Source organism: Xenopus laevis, chromosome 1L (assembly GCF_017654675.1).
Source record: "Xenopus laevis strain J_2021 chromosome 1L, Xenopus_laevis_v10.1, whole genome shotgun sequence".
NCBI lineage: Eukaryota > Metazoa > Chordata > Amphibia > Anura > Pipidae > Xenopus > Xenopus laevis.
The window spans coordinates 58,050,705-58,073,336 of NC_054371.1; the positions used below are offsets into that span (position 1 = coordinate 58,050,705).

The following is a 22,632-nucleotide window of genomic DNA, read 5'->3' on the forward strand; positions in this document are numbered from 1 at the left end:
CTTCCTCATCCTCCACAATAAAACAAGCAAACCCTCACATCAAAGACAAACAGGAAGGTGGCCCTGCGAAATCTACCGATTCATAAAGGTCCTCCTACACCAGGGGCAGCAGGGGCCTTAGGGGGAATGGCAAGACAACATTCAAGATGAATGGCTAGTCCATGTCATGTGGGAGAGTTACAGAATTCCTTTTGCTTCCCTCCCCTCCCGAAGAGCATTCGTTCCTTCTTCAATTCCTGACACCCACTCAAAAGACAAACACTCCAGTCCTGCATTCAGGACATTTTGCTGAACAACGTCATCATGTCAGTTCCCTCACAACAGAGGGTCAAAGGTTTTTATACAAATTTATTCCTAGTCAATATCAAATCGTTAACTTTAAAACCATTGAACAAGTTGGTCAAAAAGCTTCAAGATGGAAACTCTGCACTGGTGGAACCTACACACTACATGACCACCATGGACCTCCAAGAGGCTTATCTGCACATACCCATTGACCCAGCCCACCAGCTATTTCTGAGGTTCGTCATCGCACTGGAACATTTCCAGTTCCGAGACCTGCATTTGGCCTGACAATGGCACTGCAGGTGTTTACCAAGATTCTGGCCCCAGTCATAGCCATCTTGAGACACAGGGGCATTATGGCACTACCATACTTGGACAACTTTCTCATCAAAGGCCCATCTCAAGAGATGACAGAGCAGCACAAACATTAGACTCTTCAGGTGTTGCAGGACTTTGGCTGGCTCAAAAACTTCAAGAAAAGTCCATTGGCACCAAAACAACAAATTTGATTTCTTGAAATACAGAAACCAGACAATCTCACTTCCAGGGGACAAGATTGTCAATTTCCAGTGTTCAACTCAGAGGTTTCTATCCAGGATGGAAACTTCCGCAGAGGATTGTCTAAGACTTTTAGGACTCATGGTGTCCATATACGCACTTCAGCATTTCTCAAATCATGGGAAATGAACCACAACAGCCTCTCCCAGATCATCCACATCAGCAGAACAGTCAGGTCCCAGTTCATGTGGTGTGCAGATACCCACAAAACCTCCCAAAGTCGTCTATGGGCACTCCCACCATGGAAGGTAATCAATACCAATGTGAGCTTAACAGGATGGGAGGCTCGCATTGACAATCTATCATGACAGGGCCTTTGGTCGATACAGGAAGCTAGCCTACACATAAACTTTCTAGAACTCAGGGCAGTCCACAATGCCATGTGCTACTCTTCTCACACTACAATGCCCTGTGACACCTCTTCTTACATCCTTCCCTGTATGGATCCAGTCAGACAATGCCCCACCGAGGCCTATCTCATCCACCAGGATAGCACGCTGAACAGAGCTGCGATGGAGGAGGAGGTCGAAATATTATGATGGGCGGAGAGCAAAGTGCCGGCCATCTCGGCAATCTACATCCCAGGTGTAGAGAACTGGGAGGCCGATTATATCAGAAACACAATGGACCAGGCAGAGTGGTCCCTTTATGCAGAGGTTTTCCAAGCCCTAGTAGAAAGAATGGGCAGTCCAGAAATAGACCTTATGGTATCATATAGAAATGCAAAGCTTCCCTGCTATTTAACAAAATGCAGGGACCCACATGCAGAAGCCATCGATGTGCTTGTGATCTCCTGGTCATTTTGACTAGCTTATATATTTTCTCCCTTCCCGCTCCTACCCAGAGTAGAAAAATCAAAAGAGGCTGAATTCTCACCATCCTCATAGCTCCAAACTGGCCACAACAAACCTGGTACATGGATCAAGTCACCATGTCAGTGTCACAACTGTGGTGACTGCCCTTGTGGAGGGACCATCTGTCCCAGGGGCCAGTCTTCCACCACAACCTGGAGATTCTGCATCTTTTGGCATGGATCTTGAAAAACAGCTTTGGAGAGACAGAGGTTTTTCAGAGCCAATTTTACCCTGCTCAAAGCAAGGAAACAGGATTACTTTCAGGACCTACAACACAGTTTGGAAGATCTACCACAGATGGTACAGGGATAACGTATAACAATGGCTGTTTTGTTCTGTACCACACTTTCTCAGCTTCCCTCAGTGGGGGCTAGATAGGGGTCTTAGCCTCGCCACCCTGCAGACCCAAACATGGGCTCTTTTCACACTTTTCCACTTCCAAAGGGAGTGGTTCCAAGCAGTCCTTCATATCAAACCACCATTCAAAGACCCTACTCCACATTGGGCTTTAATCTGGTCCCCCAGGCTTTACCGTGTAAGCCATTTGAACCAAAGGTCACATTTCTCCTGGCAGTCTTCTCTGCCAGGTAAGTTTCAGAACTACAGTGTACAAGCCCTGTCCATTAAAGAACCATCTCCCCCCCCACACACATTCCTGCCCAAGGTGGTGTCACCTTTTCATGTTAATTAGGAGATTGTGTTCCTGCCCAGAACTCCAGATCGAGTTGGAGAGACGTCTCCATTACCTCGACAAGGTTCAGGCCCTATGGACTTACTCCAAGAGATCCTCCTTCCAGAGGATGGATGCCTTACTAGTCACCTATAGTCTCTTTAAAAAGGGCCTACAAGCATCTAGATGGACTATTGCAAGGTAGCTGGTCGATACCATTTCTTATGCCTACAAGCATGCCCATTCCACCAGAGCAGTCAACACCTCTTGGGCTCTCAGGAATATAGCCTCTCTAGATCAGATCTGCAAGGCAGCCACCTCCTTGCATACCTTCACAAAATTTTATAATGTCAACATTTTTGCTTCCGCAGAAGCAGTTTTGGGGGAAAAGGTGCCACAAGCAGTTGTCACTGCTTAACATGGCTACCCTTCCTGTCTGGGCACAGCTTTGCTTTTGAACGTCCCCAGATATCTGCACTGACAGGATGGGCCACCCCGGGAAAACAGGATCTTCTAATTGGTAAATACTTTTCTCCTGGGCTCGTAGTGTGCAGTAAGTCCATCCCTTTTTGTTGATTTGGAGGTGTTGGTGGTTTGCCAAGGGTCCTTTCTGCCCAATTACCCATAATGTTCTACCATTTGTCAGTAAAAAAAATCCTCTTTTTCCTCCCTTGATGCTGTACATCCTTGCAGATCTGCAAACCTTTATAATGCAAACCTCGATTATGAAATCAGGTACCTTCTTCTAAATCTAATCTTATTGTTATGATTGTTGTGATTTTGTGTATGTTACCCTTCCTACAGACTTATTCTCAATGAAACTAGGGCCCACAGACAGGGCTATAATCTTCAGAACTCATCTATATCTGATGTATGGTATTCACCGGCTTTTATTCTTTGTAGAGAAGCTCTGTGCTAAATACTGTGCCTCCTGGGTGAAGCTGAATGTCTGCCACCAGCTAGATTACTGTAAGTGTGATCAGAATACAGTTTTCTGATTTAAGCAAGTATGTCTTGTCTGACAGGACACAATACGGTCCCAAGTCGATGACTAAACATTTTCATGTTAGTGGGCCAAAATATACCTAGTTTGTGTTATTTAGTCCTTTATTTTTGTTGAAGTACGTGACCAGTAAGGATCAGTCCAACTTTAAAGAAAATCAAGTAATTCTGCCCAAGAGCACGATCATTTCTCCAGGAAGGGGAATTTTATTAGTATCAATAATTTAATTACATTGATGGAATTGACTGAAAAAATGCTTTATCCCTGCTATGGGATTCAGTGTCTCAGACTAGTTGATATAACTAACAAACATCATATGGATAGGAAACCTGAAAGACTTGACATTCGATCTTTGATAAATCATTGTTTTCATCCTCATCCTTTTTGCTGAATGAAAGTTTCACCTTATTACACAAGCATTTCTATCTGTATTTTGATGTATGATGGGCTAACTCAACACACAAAAACACATGCACATATATTTTATACCTTTCCAGGGTATGAACTTGTATTTCAAAGCAGATAAACTTAATTTTAAATAGATTCTTCATGTATTTCTTTACAGTGTTGTGAGAAAGTTGTGCAATACACACTATGAACATATGGGAACCAGAACTCCCCAACCAAACTCCCTTAAATAATAGAAACAGATTATGGAACAGCACCTAATACCATTGACCATGACTCATCTTTCCTTGATCCCTGTGCAGTTGCCCTTTATTCATGGCGCCTAGGGGTCCTGGTGCTTGTAGTATAATTATTACAAGCCTTAGTAACACTTTTCAGTTGTTCAGGTTGTACACAAGTACTGAAAAAACTAGCAGGCAAATACAAATCCCCACTGTTGAAATATTCTAGTGAAATGCAGAAAAGTTCTGCAACAGGATAAATCAAAGTTGTTTTCTTAGAAAGGATTACAAGACAATATGTTGAAGACTTTGTTGGTTGCAAAAACTTTACGTTCCCATGCATCGTTCACACAAGATTTTCCATCTGGAGTTGTGAAGGCAGCATACTAAAAATAGTTTATAACGCTTGACTCACAGAACACTATTGTTTTAAAATGTAATAATGATGTTTCTGGTTATTAATAAAAGCCAGGCCTTTAAGGTTCAATGCATATATAGAGAGCAGGCACCCTACACATCTTTTAAAACACTGTCTTACCAAGAATAAATAGAAGGAGGGTTCCTACCAAGAATGAATGGAGTCAGCCCCTTCAAACTAATATCTGTACGAAGTATGAATAGCAAAGCTATAATAATATCTAATTCAGCTGGCCTTGCTAAGTACATTCAATTGATGTAGCCTTATTAATGATACTGTATATCATGGCTGATAGCTGAAAAAACAGGGTATTTTTGTTATTTTACAAACAAACTAGTATAACCTAGTTTAGGAATGTTACACCAAAGATATATATATATATCGTTTAGCTGCCAAATATATATGTGCATGTACAGTACGGGTTATAAAATGAACTGACTTTGCAAAGAGATTCAAGGGTGCTGAATGACCACCATATGCCAATGCTTATTTATGAAACCCAAATAAGTCATATACAGATGCAGCCACTTTGGTTTGTCTGTTTGACACAGAATAACTAAACACAGATATCCCATTTATCTCATTTAACACAGAAAACTGTGTCACAACATCCCATCTAATTAAAGCATTCACCATTGTGAACAATGGGGCTTTGATATGCTAATGAAAAGGTTAAATGCATTAAATGAGTTAGGATGACTTTAGATAACACAGTTTCTTCAATTAACCCTGAGTCATGACGCATTTAACTCACAAATCCAAGTGGCTTCATCTGTAGTTAAGCAGCCAAGCATTTTGCAGATGTCTTGAGCTATTTTTGTTTCATTTGCCTCTTCAACTACTTGCAATATTTTTTGCCTCTTCAACAACCATCATTTTGCTGAAATAGTTTTTCTGAACTATCCATAAGTTAATACAACAGCAAATGTTAAGCAAAAAACACAACTATCTTTTTCTTTCTTAATTTACTTAAAAGAGCTCATAATATGATATATATACCTGTATATATTGAAATTATATATATATATATATATATATATATATATATATATATATATATATATATATATATATATACTATATAAAATATGCATGCATGTTGAAAAGACAAAAAGTAAATTAATATTAGTAAATATTGAGTATTTTTAATTGCAAACACTCATGATTACACACAAACTGATGACAATATCCCTGTAACCATTTTAAGAGATGAACCCTTCTACAACAGGTCACACCAGCTGCAAGCCCAATGTCATTTGTTGTCATTCTGGTTGCAATCATGGATTCTTATCCTGTTTGGGATGGGCCTCCATTAATACAGTGACCTTTATCAATCAAATTACAGTTACAATAAGCAACATTATTTTACCAACTGCTGGGCCTGAGATTCCAAGAGAAAATCCAGTTGTCATACCTGGTGATTGGTGGTAGGATTTCCCTTACTGGTCATTATTATGTGCTTCGTTTATCGTCTTTTGCAACTGAATTCCAAATCACTAAGGGGCCCATTTATTAACAATCGAATTTTGTTTTTTTCTCTCTAAAAATCTCTAAAAATTTGTGATTTTTCTTTTTTAAAAAACCTAATACAAAACTTTGCCAGGTAAAAGTTGTTGAGGCCCTATAGAAATCAGTGGGAGCTTCCCTGATTGTACCATTTGACCATTATAAGTCAATTCAGACTTTTAGAGGTTTTCAGATTTGTCCGAATTGTCCGAAAAACTAAAACTTTTAGGGTAAGGCCACATTGGGTGTTTTGGGGAGATTTGGTAGCCTTGTGACTAATCGCCTCGTCTTTGCGGCGACCAATCTCCCCAAACGCCTTCCCTCACTCTGCGCCGGCTAAAATGAAAAAACTAATCAAAGAAAACGAATCTCCACGTGTGATTAGAGCCGGCGGTTTTTCATTTTAGCCGGCTCAGAGTGAGGGAAGGCGTTTGGGGAGATTGGTCGCCCGAAAGACGAGGCGATTAGTCGACAGGCCACCAAATCTCCCCAAAACGCCCAGTGTGGCCTTACCCTTAGATGTTTTCAAAGGTAATCATATTTTATAGCGCATAAACTCATTTGAAAGGTTCTACCTGGGATTGCATCGAGAAACAGTTGCAGAACATGATTTGTAAAAGGTATAACATAGATCGGTTGTATTTACTTTGTTTTATAATGCAAATAAACACTTTGTAGAAATGCAGTTTTCTACTGGGGGCAAAGATTTCAGCAGCGTAAATTGATCAGAATGTTTCCAGACATAACTGATTTCATTTAGTGGCTTAAGAACGCTACCTTTGTGGCTTTATTCATACTCCAGGGACAAAGTAGAACACAATAATTGAATAAGAACCTATCCCCGAATAAACATTAACAGATTAAAAGAAAATACATGCCGTTATTGTTTCTGTGAAGAATCAAAAGATTACACAGAGATCTTAAAATACAAAGGTAAAGCAAAGTTTGTTAGCCCAAGGGACTGTAGAGTGTTCAGCCATTTTCATATACTTTCATACAGGGGCAATATCCAGTATCCATGGAGGCCACAGAAATTGTATGCAACTTGTCTAAGTAAAAACAAGGGGCACTCATGCCCGAATCATGCTTATATTAAAAATATTGTTAATGAAATCAAATAAGCATTCTGTATTATGTTGTCATATAGAGAAAGGAAAATGGCAGATCCCACTCATATTAATAAGTTAAATAAATATACAACCCTGGTTTAAAGAAGAGTAAATACAGAAAAAAAGAATAGAAGAAAAGAGGATTTGCAAATCATTTGAATCCTATATTTAATTGCAATTAGTGCAAAGACAGCATATCAAATTTTAAAACAGAGAACTTATATATTTTGTGTAATGATAAAAAGAGGCTACGTCTCTCAGAAATAAAGATGGAGGGTGTGACTCTGTGAAACACTGCATGGGCAAATATTGCAGCAGTTTAAGAATAGTATTTGATCATCTACAGTATATTATATCACTTAATGATTCAGAGAATTCATAGGAGAAATCTCTGTACATAAGGGACAAGGCTGAAAGCCAGTATTTCATGGCCATGATCTCTAATGTGCACTGCATTATAAACAAACACATTTGTGAAGTAGAAATCACTGGGCTCAGGAATATTTCCAAAAACCATTGTCTGTGAACACAGTCTGTTTCTGCATCCACCAATGCAAGTTCAGGCTCTACCATGCAAAGAAGAAACTATACTGCTGCGTTCTCTGTGCTTTGATATGTTGTCTTTGTAATTATATTCAATTAAATATAGGACTTTAATGAATTTGTAAATCCTCCTATTCTCTTGTTGTTTAGATTTTACACAGTGTCTCAATGTTTTTGAAAAGGGGATTGTAAATAAAGCTTGCTGGGAAAAATAATGTACAGTATCCCCATATATATAGTACTTTAGAAATATACTTAAAGGAAAACTATACCCCCCAAACAATGTAGGTCTCTATTAAAAGATACTGAGTAAAACAGCTCATGTGTAAAACCCTGCTTCATGTAAATGAACCATTATCATAATAATATACTTTTTTAGTAGTATGTGCCATTGGGTAAACATAAATAGAAAATTGCCATTTTAAAAAATAAGGGCCGCCCCCTGAGATCGTAAGATTCACTGTGCACACATACAAACCACATGTAAGGTCACATGAGCCAATTAACAGACAGAGTTCTGCCTTTTGCTTCCTCACTTCTTCCTGTTACAGTTAGAGTTGTAGTATTTCTGGTCAGGTGATCTCTGAGACAGCACAGATAGAGTCACAAAATGGTGGTTCAAGGCAAGAGATGTAAAAGGGCAATATTTATGTAAATATATATTCCAGTTTGGTAAGATTCTTTAATATGTCATTCAATTTGATATAAACTATCTGTTGTTTAAGTATTCATTTTGGGGGTATAGTTTTCCTTTAATTGATTGGAATCCCAATGGAGGAAAAGGGTATATTTAATCCTTAAAACTGATTTGTACATGCAAATTCTTGGAAATACTACTGTTTTTCTTTTTTTCCACTCCCCAATACTGTCATTGTGATCATTTAATCATTAAAATCCCTTTATACTGTTATAAGTCATCCTCGGCATGGCTAAGTATAGCTCCCGCTAATTATTCACAAGGTTTCAGTTCTTCACTGTCAGAGTTGTTCTAAAACAGATGTCCCACATGCAGACTTTATGAATTGTGCCACATTCTTTACTTATTGTGTCTCTTTGCAAAACATTTGATTTCTTCTAAGTCACGCATATGTTTTAAAGAGGAACATCAGTGTTTGGAGACAAGAAGAGCTGGTAGGACACAACAGGGGTGGCCATGTTAACCAAGGAGAATTGATAAGAAAGGTGCAAAGATGTAATCACAGCTGTGTATTTTTACCCATAATGGTAGTGACTGCATGATAGGATATATTCAACTATTAATTGAAGTTTAAGTAGGCTGACAAGGGCACCATTTTGAACAGGCAGGTGGTAAGTACAGGGCTCCTTTGCAGTCTGTTAAGTTAACTTTAAGTTAAATTGGGAAAATGTAGTATTTTTGTTTATTTCATTTTCTTCCCGTTGCCGTTTATGTTCCAAGATAATAATAAATACCCGCCAATTTAGAAACTTATTTTAGAAGGGAACAAACTTAGATTTTGAAGGTTATGAGGTTTGAATTAATATTTACAATTATATTTGTAAGTCTGCATTGTACAAGCACATTTTTTAACTGTATTCCAGGGAAGGTGAATGGCATTCTTACAAATAAGTAACATATTGACTTAAAGAGAATAGAACATCATTAACATTTTTCTAGTTTGTCCAGCAGTCTCCTTCCAAGTCTATTCTCACACACACACACACAAGTGTTTATACATAACGTGCTAGAGATTGCACAATACATTTATGCAGTGACTTGTTAGGAAATTGTGAATTGTTTATTGCAAATCTGATGAACTGAATAACATTGGTATTTTATATTTAATTGATCTCATATGGGTGTTAACTGTATAAAAAAGAAAAATGAAAAAAAGACCCACATAAAACTCACAGTGCAAAAAGAAAGAGACTACGCTAAAAAGACTAAATCACACACATACACACATATAATGGTTCATTTATAAAGTACAGGGCAGGGTATGAAGTGAAAATTTAGCATAAACTGCACTTTGTATCCTGCCCTGCACTTAGTACCCATAAGTGGTGGTGTCTGCACTCCAGAATGGACAATGAATACAGCATTGCAGGCACCACTCAAAATGCTGTATTCATGTGGGGCATATTCTGGTGGCAATTAGTGATGGGCGAATTTGCGCCTCTTCGCCGGAAAATTTGCGAATTTCGCACAAAATGGCGAAAAATTCGCGAAACGGCCCCCGGCGTCTCGTTTTTGATGCTGGCTGCCGTTTTTTTACGCCGGCAGCCGTTTTTGACCCTGGTGTCTGTTTTTTTTGATGTTGGGGAAAAAATTTTTTGACGCCGGCAAATTTTTTCGGGCAAATTTTCGCGGGCGTTTCGCAAATTTATTCGCTGACGGCGAATCGCGCAAATTCGCTCCTGCCAAATAAATTCGCCCATCACTAGTGGCAATACATAGGGGTCATTCTGATGTGCAAGCTAGGGAGCATCAGTGGGCGCAAATTATTTTGGATCGCTGTATTTTCTGGCTGCCTATGTCAGGCATTATATACAGGGCTACCTTATGTCCATGTGCCTTGTGATCTGCACCATGGGCCAGACTTCTAATCCAGTGAAGAATGTAGACTGCAACAGACATTGTCCAGGTATTACAAGCGCATGGGCCCTATGTATGTGCATTTTTGCACATTTTAATGCTCTTGCATTTGCAAACTGTTGTTTTGTTATGTGGTTATGAGCTAAGTTAACTGAGTGTAAGGGTCCATGCTATCATTTAGGAGAAGAAAACTGAAGAGAAGGATTTGATATGCACAGTCCTACCATTCTGCACTGTTGAGGGAATGGTGCACTAAGTTTACATTGTGTACTAGTTACTGATCTTTCTGTATGAATTTTTGTAAGGCTATTTTAAATATAACCAATAAAAATAGTATATTAAATATATTTCAAGCCTTTAGAACTCAGTAAACTAAAAGACGTGTACGTATCTCTTACACAGTGCAAATTGCTCTTTCTGCCTTGCTTTTGATAGAAAAACACAGGGCACAAGCACAGCACTCAGTGGCAAAAGGGAACTGGCCTTAATCCCCTACCTGTCTCAGATGATAAAATCTTTGGTATAAGTCTTTACAATTCCAGGTTTTTAGTTATTGTATGTGAATTATGCATTGCTAGGCAATACATTGCATACGCAACAACTGCCGCCATTCAGAACCAAAGGGTTTCACACAAGCCTGCCTCTTACACAACAGGCATACAAGCATCTGCTAGGAGTTATTTGCTGTCAGAAACTAGAGGAACAACAAGTTGTACCTAATGATTATAGAAGTAACTCCAAAGGCAAGTTGCATTGTGGACAAAAAAACATGGTGGCATATGCCTGTTGCACTCTGCACTTTCCCTTCATTGGTAAAAAGCCCTATTTTGTTTCCAGATGAGCGATACACACGTACAGGTATGGCATCTGTTATCTAGAAACCCATTATCCAGAAAGCTCCAAATTACAGAAAGGCCGTCTCCCATGGACTCCATTTTATCCAGATTTTTAATAATGATTTAATTTTTATCTGTAATAATAAAACAGTACATTGTACTTTATCATAACTAAGATGTAATTAATCCTTATTGGAAGCAAAACCAGCCTATTGGGTTTGTTTAATGTTTAAGTGATTTTCTAGTAGACTTTAAGGGGCAGATGTATCAATGGTCGAATTTCGAGGGGTTAAATCCCTCGAAATTCGACTGGGGAATAGAATCGAATAGAATCGAATAGGCAATTCGGGCAAATTTACGCGCTGGCGAATAGTCAAATTGGCGAATATTCGCCAGGCGAAAAGGCGCCCGATCGAATATTCGCTCGAAGGATTTTCGTTCGATCGAATGCCTTTTTATTCAATCAAAAACTTGGAAAACAAGTCTATGGGACTTTCCCATAGGCTTTTAAAGCAATTCGGTAGGTTTTAGGTGCCGAAGTAGGCAGTCGAAGTATTTTTAAAAGAGACAGTACTTCGATTATCGAATGGGCGAATATTCGCAGCGTTTTTGCGCTCGATCCAGTACTTCGACTATCGAATGGCGAATAGTCACAGCGTTTTTGCGCTTGATCTATTCGAATCATTCTACTCAGGCGAATTTACGCCAATACGATAGTCGAGGAGCACAAAAAACCACTCGAAAATCGAAGTTTTTTAATTCGAATACTTCACTCGAGCTTGATGAATCGGCCCCTAAGTATGAGAATCCAAATTATGGAAAGATCCATTATCTGGAAAATCCCAGGTCCCAAGCATTCTGGATAACAGGTCTCATACCTGTACTATCAAAATATCCCGGTACTACAGGCTAAATTTTTGGGCATTAACACTTTAAACTTTACCATTAAAGAATACAAATCCATGAAACCTATTATTTTGCCTGCATTGTAATAGTCACTATTGCAATACTAAAAAACTATTTTGTTTAAAAAAAAATAATGTAATCATTCTATAAAATATACAGCAGGAAAAAAAGGAACACAAAAAATGTTGCAGAGGTGAGATGAGCTGTTCTTTTTATATTTTGGTATAATTAGGAAAAAAACACTTGGGGGCCAGTACTTTTAGGCTACTGAGGCTTAAAATTTTTGCTAAAGCAGACAGTTTTTGCCTGCAGTGCACAGCCGTAGGATGATATAAATAAATTGTGCTTGTGATGTCAAAGCAGCAATATTTATAGATCTATTTGCCCATATCAGGAAAACATTTTTTCTAATGTAGTTGTAGTTTTCTGTTATGTTTAGCAAAGCCACATTAGGCGAATCTTTGTAGTTGTTCGCTCATGTCAATCACGTCATCCAATGTGCTGTTTCCTTTCAAAGTTTGCTCAGTCAATGGCCCCATGCCTTGTCTATCTGTCTGGCAGGCCATTGTTTTGGAAACATACATGGGAGTGGAATAGCTAAAAAGAAACCGGAAAAAAAAAAGATTCAACTGCAATTTGTCTTAATTGTTAAAAATATTGAAAAGGACTAGGGATAGTACCAATAGATGTGGTAATTATATTTATTTATAATCAACCAGACTCCTAGGACAATAAAATCCTTTAAATTAGAATTTATTAAGGAGGAGAAAGGTGCAACATGCCACAATACATGGCAGTACACTGAGCTCCATTCTTATTCACCAGTGATATCAGGCACACCACTTTCTGCCTCTGGTATTTAGTGCAAATTTTTGGGCCCATCTGTGAATATGTCGGCAGATGTAGAGAGTTGACCCTGTCATGGAAGTGACTTGTCTGGGCAACAAGAATCTCCTTGATGCTCTTTGCCTGCAATAGGCGTGTCTATGTAGCCTTAGGGAAATGTTAACTACAGGGTTCCTTTATACCCAAACTTCAAATACAGGGTCCTCTTAAAGATGTAAACTTGCCACAAAAAAATGTAATCAGTAAACAGCCTCTTTGAAATCTTTAAATACCTACCACTCTGGTTATTAAAAGGTTGTTTAAAGGTTATAGTCAGGCTGCAGCATCAATTAGGATTCCTTCTCCTCCTCTAACCCTCTCAGACCCTCACTCAAGAATTCCCTTTGCTGTTGGCTACTGAGCATGCTCAGTTCTTCTCAACTATGGTTGCTTAACACACCCTCCAGACTAGCAACCAATGAAGAGATGGCATTGATGGTTCCCATAGTAACTCTAGCTGAGCTCAGCTTAACCATTACAGTTCTCAATCCAAGCAGGACTTTTTATCAAAGTATGTTGTGCCTGTGTAAGCCTGCATTCTTCATTGCATGAACTTTACAATGTACTAGTGCTATTTGCAGATGTCAATTTCACAAATGATGGGCCAGGGGGAAAATGGCTGCCGGGTGAAAGCTGCTATTTGTTTTAGGAATATGTGATGGTGCTGATGAACAGAGGGGAAGGGGATGTATGCAGTACATATGATGGCATTTGGGTGGGGGAGATGTGCCCAACTTATATATATGTTAGTATAATGTAGGGTTTACATGTCCTTTAATGACTTCTATCATCCTGTCTTTAATGGGAAACTTTATCAGAGGCTTTAGTATAAATATATGGCAGTGCCTGAAATGCTTAGCCATGCTACTACTGCATCCATTTGTGAGCAGGTCCTTGTCTTCCATTTGTATCAAGGTGTATTGTTAAGTGTCCTCCTTCCCCCTGCAGTCCAGAGGCCAAGTTGCTCACAATGCGCTCGGCTTCATGCAGGAGACAATAAAAGGCATTGTAAGGTTATCCACCCTCCTCCAGCAATAGAAACATTAAAACAGTAGCAGGTCACTGAGGTTTATTAAAGCTCTTCAATTTTTGCCGCTTATCTAAACCTGTAACCATGAGAAAGTTATTTTACAAGAACAAAATAAATTTGTTCCCGTGCTTTACTTGTATTGTATTAAACCACATCTGAGACTTCTCAAACCTTTTTATTGGCATCATATAATACATATAGCTTGGCAGAGCCGCAATGCATTCAAATAGTTGAGTGCTAAATATTTGCAGTTGATATGTTTTGAAATTCAACTTAACGCAGACATGTTAGCCTCAGATCTTACTTGTTTTTCCATTATGCAAAAGTATAATATATTTAATTGGAACCAAATGAAGACATTAGAAGATAGAAACACTGGCTTTATTGGTTGCAACCCACTGTGCCAAAACACATGCTGCCTTTCATTAATTCATCAAAGGTACTAATAAGCCTGTAGACTTGGGCCAGTTTTTGCTGGCATATTACTCTCCATTTCAGTTTAACCCTTCTCTGCTGGCTATTAAGTACAGTATAGGACCCATCATCTGGAAACCCATTATCCAGAAAGCTCTGAATTATAGGGAGGTCATCTCCCATAGACCCCATTAGAAGCAAATTTTTAAATGATTTCATTTTTCTCTGTAATAATAAAACAGTACCTTGTACTTGATCTCTTCTAATATATAATTAGTCCATATTGGTGGCACAACAAACCTATTGGGTTTATTTAATGTTTAGATTATTTTTTAGCATATGAATATCCAAATTATATATTCCCTTATACGGGAAATCCTAGATCCTGAGCATAAAGGTCTTTTAACAGACAAAAGTTAGCCACCAAGTGAATATATACCTACCTGAAACCCCAGGCCGGTGCACCTATTAGGACAAAAACTGCACCAGCCTGGGATTCTTCCAGCAAGCATCACAGAGCGATCGTCTTCTTTTTTCTTCTTTTTTCTTCTTTTTTCTCGGGGGGTACCCATGCGCAGTAGAGTGAAAAGCTGAAAAAGTCAGCTATTTGCGCATGTGTCTGCCCTGGGAAATTTAAAGAATAAGTCAGAAGACCATCTCTCAGTGTTGCTTGCTGGAAGAACCCCCGGACCATTGCAGTTTTCTCCTAATAGGTGCACCAGTATGGAGTTTCAAGTAAGTACATGCAATCACTTGGGGGCGCCTAACTTTTGCCACCCCCAAATTAAAAGGCCTTTTCTTCTCCTTAAACAGCCAGCCCATAGGTTCTACAATTCTCAGTATTCAAGCAGTTAAAGAGTATGTATGGAACTGATAAAAGATGGTGAAATTAAAGTTATCACATAGTAAATTCGTTCCGGCTGTTACAGAATAAATAGCAAGTGGCTCAGAGTGGTTCGGTGGATCCTTTTCTGTTCCATCACTTGACATAATTTATGGTAGAATGCTGATTGTTGAATTAGCAGCTCAATTTTGCATCCATGTTTACGTCTGATTGAAAAACCATAAGAAGTAAACACCTTAATTAACATGGATGAAGAAACACTGCAAAGGTACTTAAACGCTGCTGGCAATTTAGCAAAATTAAAAAAAAAAAAAAAGTTAATCAAAGCCTCAGTATTTTGTATTATGTTTAATTTAATTTTATCCAGATTATCTATTTCAAGCAAATCATTTAGAGTGACTGAGAGAACCTTACGTACACAATATGTATCTTTGTTAGCTAGAAAAACAGATGTTTCTGAAACTAAACATTGATTTGTTTATATGTTATACTTTGAAAAAGTTTTGTCAAGGGTCGTCTAAGGAGTTCTAATTCACAAACTTCATTTTTTTCTCTACTTGTAAAATCTGTAGTATAGACACAACCCTGGAAACATCCCTGTTTTTTTAAAGAGAATGAAAACTTTCTTAAAAGATTGGCCCCCTCAGAGCCCTCCCTGTCTCATCTCAAACTGCACTACTGTGGACCCACTAAAAAGCAGAATAGTGTAGCAGAGTTTGTGGCTGCCATGTCCATCGACTTTTTCTTTTTGATCTTCCAACAAGAGTATGTGCAGTTAAAGCGATTTTGGACAAGAGAAAATGAAAATGAAGATTGTTCCTGCCCACCCGCTACTCTACTCTGTTTTTAAAGCTTGTTAAAGCAAAAGGAGAAGATTAGGGGGTCCCTAATGGTGTAGCTCAAGAAGAGGGAATGAGGCCTCTGCAGACAGCCAAAATTATGATGAAGGGTTTTGTTCTCCTGAAAGACGTAATTATTGTATTGCATTTTATGGATCAAGGTATTTAGGCTAGAATTGTTCCATATTGTATTTTATTTTATTAAAATATTGATGTGAACATGCCACTATACACTATGTAGGAGACTTTGATAGGTTTTCAGTTTGTATACAAATTTACTGTATTATTTTAAAAGGGTACAAACTAACTTGCAGAAAGCAAATTCTGAGTCCATTCATGGAAAGATGTAAGTGAACAATGGCATTTGCTGTTGTGTTGCATTGCTTTTGAGGATACAGTAATAGTTATTTGTTGCGGGTCAATTATTATTTTTTTTTAAATGACAGGAAATCTATTAATATTGAATTTACGAGTACTCGTGAGTCAAACATAATACAGCATGGATTTTCATGCTAGGGCTCACTACTAAAAATCAAAGCTGGTTAGTATCTACTGGGCAGAAAACTAAAATGAAGTTATGATTGGAGCCTTAGGGCTTGTTTACAATCACCAGATCGAGAATAGTGTCTATAAAATGACATACAGACATGTACTAGGGCCAGTGTCGGACTGGGGGGTCCGAGCCTACCACAGCAGGGGCGCACACACACCACCAATTCCACAAGCCCAATTGCACCAGCCGCACACACCTCCCCCAGGCCCCCGCCCCCCTATGGGCCCAATTGTACCAGCCGCGACAGTACGCAATAATCCTTATTGAAGACACAACAATCCTACTGGGTTTAATTCATGTATAAATCTTATATTTGTAGATTTAAGGTATGAAGATCCAAATTATGAAAATTTTCATTATCTGGAAAACCCCAGGTCCCAAGCAGTCTGGATAACCGGTCCCATATCTGTATATGTTTTATTAATTGATACATAGAGCTTATTGCGGTATGATCTATGTTATTAGAATCTGTACATTTTCCCTCACTTTAGCAATTCAAACAAATTCCTTAAATTCCTCAAATACTTATTTGAAACATTCTAGGCATTCATATAAATTATTGCAGATCTCTTTGTCAAGTGTCTCTTCCCTGTGGGTGGTTCATCTTTAAGTTAACTTTTAGTATTTGATAGAATGGTCAATTCTAAGCAACATTTCAGTTGGTCTTCATTATTTATTTTTTTAGAATTTTTTAATTAGTTGCCTTCTTCTAACTCTTTCCAACTTACAAATGGGGGTCACTGACCCCATCCAAAAAAGCAAATGCTCAGGAAAGCTACATATTGATTGTTATTGCTACTTTTTATTGTTCATCTTTCTATTCAGGCCCTCTCCTATTTACATTCCAGTGTCTTATTGAAATCAGTGCATTGTTGCTAGGGTTATTTGAACCCTAGCAACCAGATTCCTGAAACAGCCACTACATCATACCAAAAGTTAACTAGGTGGTTCCCATGTAAGTAGCCTTTTCTTGCGCATCAATATATGTGTCCTGCCCCATTTTAGCACCATAAATTTATAATATACAAGATTTAAATAAGATGCCATTAAAAATGTATACAGAAAGTATCTAAATATATCTATAATCATTGTATAACATTGAGGTGTAACAATAAAGCCTCAGTTGCTCCCTTGGCAATATTCTAGTGTAATTGAGCACATTTATAATATTCTCAGCAGCTGTAAATTTAATAAGGATATTAGCAAATGCTTTAAATTCCTTTTACCACAGCCATGAAAATCCTTCGTGACTATAAATAACTGCCGGTGTAACATTATCCCCAATATATCTTTTTTCATTATTGTCAGCACTGATAAACGTTCTTTAACATAAAATAATTCTTTGTTCTAAATAAACATATGATTTAAGACAGCTATTGTAATAGCCAGCATGATGTCAGAGAAACCAATGATTTATGTAGCTGAGAGAGTGTAGGCCTACTGGCCTTGTAACCTGTACTGTACTTTTCTTAATTTGGGATGAGACTTAAACTACATTTTAAAATGAGTTGAAAATGGGAGTGTTATCTTATATGTTACAGGGCAAAATAATTGCTTATTGTGGGAGATGTTTCACATATTTCTATTATGCATACCAAAAACCTACTTCTCAATTCACCACCTTTCGTTTCTGAATGCATAATACATTTATTTTAAATGATATACACTTCAGCTTATCATGTGTTATTGCAAGTACTGGATCTATTTCGATGATACTAAATTGTGTCAAAAAAGTTCCATGCAGGATGGTGCCACTTTGGTTGTAAATGTACAGTATATTTTTATATATGGTGTTCATTTGTAAGGGTACAACTTGATGTTCCTCTATATTTTTTCAGCTTCAATTCTTATGTTAACATGTTATGTGACCTGCTACATCCAAGCAATAGTTCCACAGTTATATGTGTACAGATATAGGATCTGTTATCCACAAACCCGTTATCCAGAAAGCTCCGAATTACGGAAAGTTTGTCTTCCATACACTCCATTTTAGCCAAATAATCCAAATTTTTAAAAGTGATTTCCTTTTTCTCTGTAATAATTATATAGTAGCTTGTACTTGATCCAAACTAAGATATAATTAATCCTTATTGGAAATAAAACCAGCCTATTGGGTTTATTTAATGTTTATCTGATTTGCTAGTAGACTTAGGGCACGAAGATCCAAATTATGATTTGTTTTCCGAAAGACCCCAGGTCCCAAGCATTCTGGATAACAGGTCCCATACCTGTAGTACATTTGCCATTAAATAACTATTTCCTCTGCAATTCAAGCTGATTTATTCTCCTTTGTAAAACAAAGAACTATATCCTGTTTCACAACTATTGTATTTCTCATATACAGTCACACAGAGCATAACAAGTATTTGTTTTATTTAATGTCTAGGAATTATCTATCTGATCTCTGTGCTTAGCCAGTTGGAAGATTCCTGGGTGTCCTTGTCTGTAGCTGCTCGGGACAAGGGTGGTCTTATTTCGGCTGTGAATGCTGCCGTCACCATGAACATCCTGAAAACTGCCACGGCTCCTGCAATATTTGAAAAGTCCCGATACACATTTGTGATTGCAGAAGATGTGCCGACAGGTAGTGCTGTTGGTACAGTCAAAGCTAGAGAACCTTTAAGTAAGTATCACTGAAGCTTGTCTAGATAAACCCTGCTTTACAATGTAGTTTTACAACTTCCATTTAAAGGAATAGTTCAGTGTAAAAATAAAAATTAGATATATAGAAAGGCTGTGCTAAATAAAACACGTTTTTTATTTTTATACTGAACAAAACAAAAGATCAAAAAACAAAACACAGGTATAAAATCTATATTTTTCAAAAGACAAAATTAGAAATTGTTTAAATAGGAAACTTTGAGAAATAGCATTGTCGTATTTCTTAACCTTATGGATAATACACCCTGTCTCTCTGTCTCTCACTCACTCACACTGTCTGGAGCACTTCTTCCAAAAGCCAAGTGCCTGGGTGCCAGTAAATTAGTATATGCTGAACAAGTACTGCACTGCCAGGACTTGAAAAGTGTATATTTTATTTGGCTTAGCCCAGTGTTTCAGTCAGCAACAATGGCCTTCCTCAGGGCCAAACAAGGTCACTGTTGCTGGCCAAAACATTGGGCTAATTCAAATAAAATATATACTGTACTTTTTGGAAGCCCTGTGAATACAGTACTTTGTTATTAGTACTTATATTTATATATATATATATATATATATATATATTATGCTGTATATCAGCATAAAGAATACGGAGCACTTATGGGACTTAATTTATGTGCAAAGCTTTAATGGTGTTGACGTTTTGTTCCTGCACAGAGGACCTTTATCAAGACAATGCAAGCAGTTCCCAAAACCAATTGAAATAGACTATAGACTATTTCAGTTGGTTTGGGGAACTGTTTGTGATGTTTTGATAAAGGTCCTCTGTGCAGGACTGAAATGTCTACTTACACCATTAAAGCTTTGCACATAAATTAAGTGTGATGTCTCCTGACGCTGCACTCTGCTCCTCACTTTATGTACAATTCCACCAAAGAAAGTGCAGCTTTCCCCATGGAATAAATGCTTGTTAGACTCATACTCTTGCTTCCATTAGTGCTTTAGCACTTGCACCCCAGCAAAATACAAATGACCCCCATAACGTTCCTTTATATGTTTACTACAGTTTATCAAAATACTTTCTGAACTCAACAAAAACAAAAACATAATAGCTATACAGCAATAGCTAAATTGCACAATTGTTTACCTTGGGCACCCAGGTCATTAGGCTGTTGCAGTGGTCAATAACAACTGCACGTGCAGTCATGCTAAAATGGATGTAAATGTTGCTTGTATTAATGCAATTTATTTGTGTACATCACTGCTCATTGTATTTCCACATATTTGCCATTGCATCTGCACTGCTTCTTCTGATGAATTATGCACAAGTGTACCTGTAGATCAGCGAGAACCATGCAGCTGCCGTCTCCCTGAACAGTGGTCTGATTCTATAGGTGCACCAGATTTGCAGCAAAATAATCACACACTTCTACTTTGTTACTTGCAATTGTTTGGTTTTGACAGACAGGGGCCAATTGTGATGGGGGACATCAGGATATGACTGCAAAAATGTTGCAATTCTGAGAAAAAAACCACTGCATTGTGGGTAAAAATATTGCACTTGGATACTGCATCTGGTTTTAGTCAGATAGTCCTTGCCAGGTCACCATTTAATATTTATTCTCTTCCTTTATTTTACATTGCAGCTGTTTAACTTATGTTTAAAATATGTATAGCAAAGCATTGAGTTATTAGAAAAAATGCAGTTATAGAGAATGGCATCTCCTTTTTTTCTTCGTTTGTCCATTCTCATCAATAACCACTTCCAAGCTTAGAGCAGATAGTATTCTATAAGGTTTATATAGTGACACTCTCCCAAGGCATTCTCCGTCTGCTGCTAAAAGGTCAATGCAATGTGAAATCACACCTGGCACAATTCACAAGTATATATTTAAAATGTTTCATGCTCTGTCAGAACTCAAGAGTCTTCCCCCTGCATGCACACTGTGATATGTGGCTGAGTATAAACCATTGTTCTTTGTTATCAGACCTGTCTTTGAACTGAGTGGTTGTGTCCTTCAGTAGATTTACAGAAAGAAAGTAAACACAATTGCTTCTAAATGTCATAAAACCTCTACAGTCTTAATTTAGTCCCAAATTACTGAGCCCAAATGGGGAAGGGCTTACCAAAAATGGGTGACATTTTGGGGAATGTGGGATATTTCTTTGACCAGTGCAGATTGGGGCGTTTAGTGTTTGTTGCGGTCGTTTTGGACTTTATGTAATGGATTAATATTAGGAAACTAAGAAGTGTTATTTCTGGTAAATTATATTCATTATTTTAAATAAAAAGAGAATTTTAAAGGCCCTTCACTATTGATTCACTATATATATATATATATATATATATATATATATATATATATATATATATATATATATATATATATATATATATATATATATACATATATATATATATATAGTATCCGGCAGTGCCCGCACTCAGTCAATGACGAAGTCAGAGGTGCACGATCACGTTTGTAGTAAAAATGGGTTGAGTGCAGAGGATTCTTGTATTTGTCTATATATGTTTTGTGGTCACAGCCTCATTGCACCCCCTCCTAATGGTTTTAAAAATATATATATATATTTTATCTGAAAGAAACATAGGGAGGTGAAAATTAGTTTCCCTTTTACCCTTTAGCTCCATTCTCTAGGATGGGTTTACCAGCTCTGTTTTCAGTCCCAGTCTTGCCTATACCTTCAGTATTCTCAGACTTGTTTCCCCCAATCTTCCTTATCTCCAGTAACCTTTCTGTTATGTTATTATTTCTATACAATAATCTTTCCAGGGCTATGGCCTAGAAACATAGGAAGCTTGGTCTGATATTATTGCAGGTGTGACCATTTAAGTTGGGCTATTAGTGAAATACTCTAGCAGGGACTTCATGTTATATGCTGTATCCTGTATTAATTCCAATTCAGAAGAAAAAATATTTTTTGGTATAGTGACTGTTTCCAGGATAGCATATGGTTTAAGTTAAGTGTGTTACCTTTCTAACATAGCGCCGTCCATTCTAGCCTTATGTCAGAGTTACCAAACCTGTATTTATCATGCATCCATTTCCTATTACAATGACACAAGCAAAATGATTTTTCACATTGTTTTAAATAAATAGAAACAAAACAAGGGCACACTGGTACACCCACGCTGCTTATCCAATTGGTATAAAGCTGCATAGGGCTCATTAGGCCAGTCATCACTAATGAAGTTAATTGAGGGTCGCCTGATGTTTGTGTTTTACAAGGATTGTTCAAGGTGGAAATTGCCCTGTAAAATACTTTTAAACGCTATATAAAAAGGAAACACTAATATAAAGCAAAATAAGTTAATCATTGGTGTATTATGTATCGGAAATGCACCTTCCAAAAATTCCCCAACAGCTCACTTGAAGAAGGAGTGTTGTGAATTTTAGTATTGCAACATTTGGAGTAGTGATATATGGGTCAGAAAAAGCTCAGCCCACACATGACCCTAAACCACTTGCAAAATGTTGCCATTGTAGGACCCACTCCCAACCCGTACCCACGTCTTCTTGCTCTGTACGCTTCTTCTGTGCTCCCTCTGGTTCCAAGACAGTGAATCTTTGAG

At 37.8% G+C, this 22,632-nt stretch overlaps 1 protein-coding gene across 1 annotated transcript in view; it reads left to right on the forward strand.

Moving 5' to 3' along the window:
* dchs2.L (dachsous cadherin-related 2 L homeolog) overlaps nucleotides 1-22,632 on the forward strand; it is a 172,107-nt gene that overhangs the window by 103,536 nt on the left and 45,939 nt on the right. Inside the window, exon 4 of the mRNA XM_041589424.1 lies at nucleotides 18,823-19,059. Coding sequence (XP_041445358.1) covers nucleotides 18,823-19,059 — 237 coding nt within the window. The remainder of the gene's footprint in view (nucleotides 1-18,822; nucleotides 19,060-22,632) is intronic.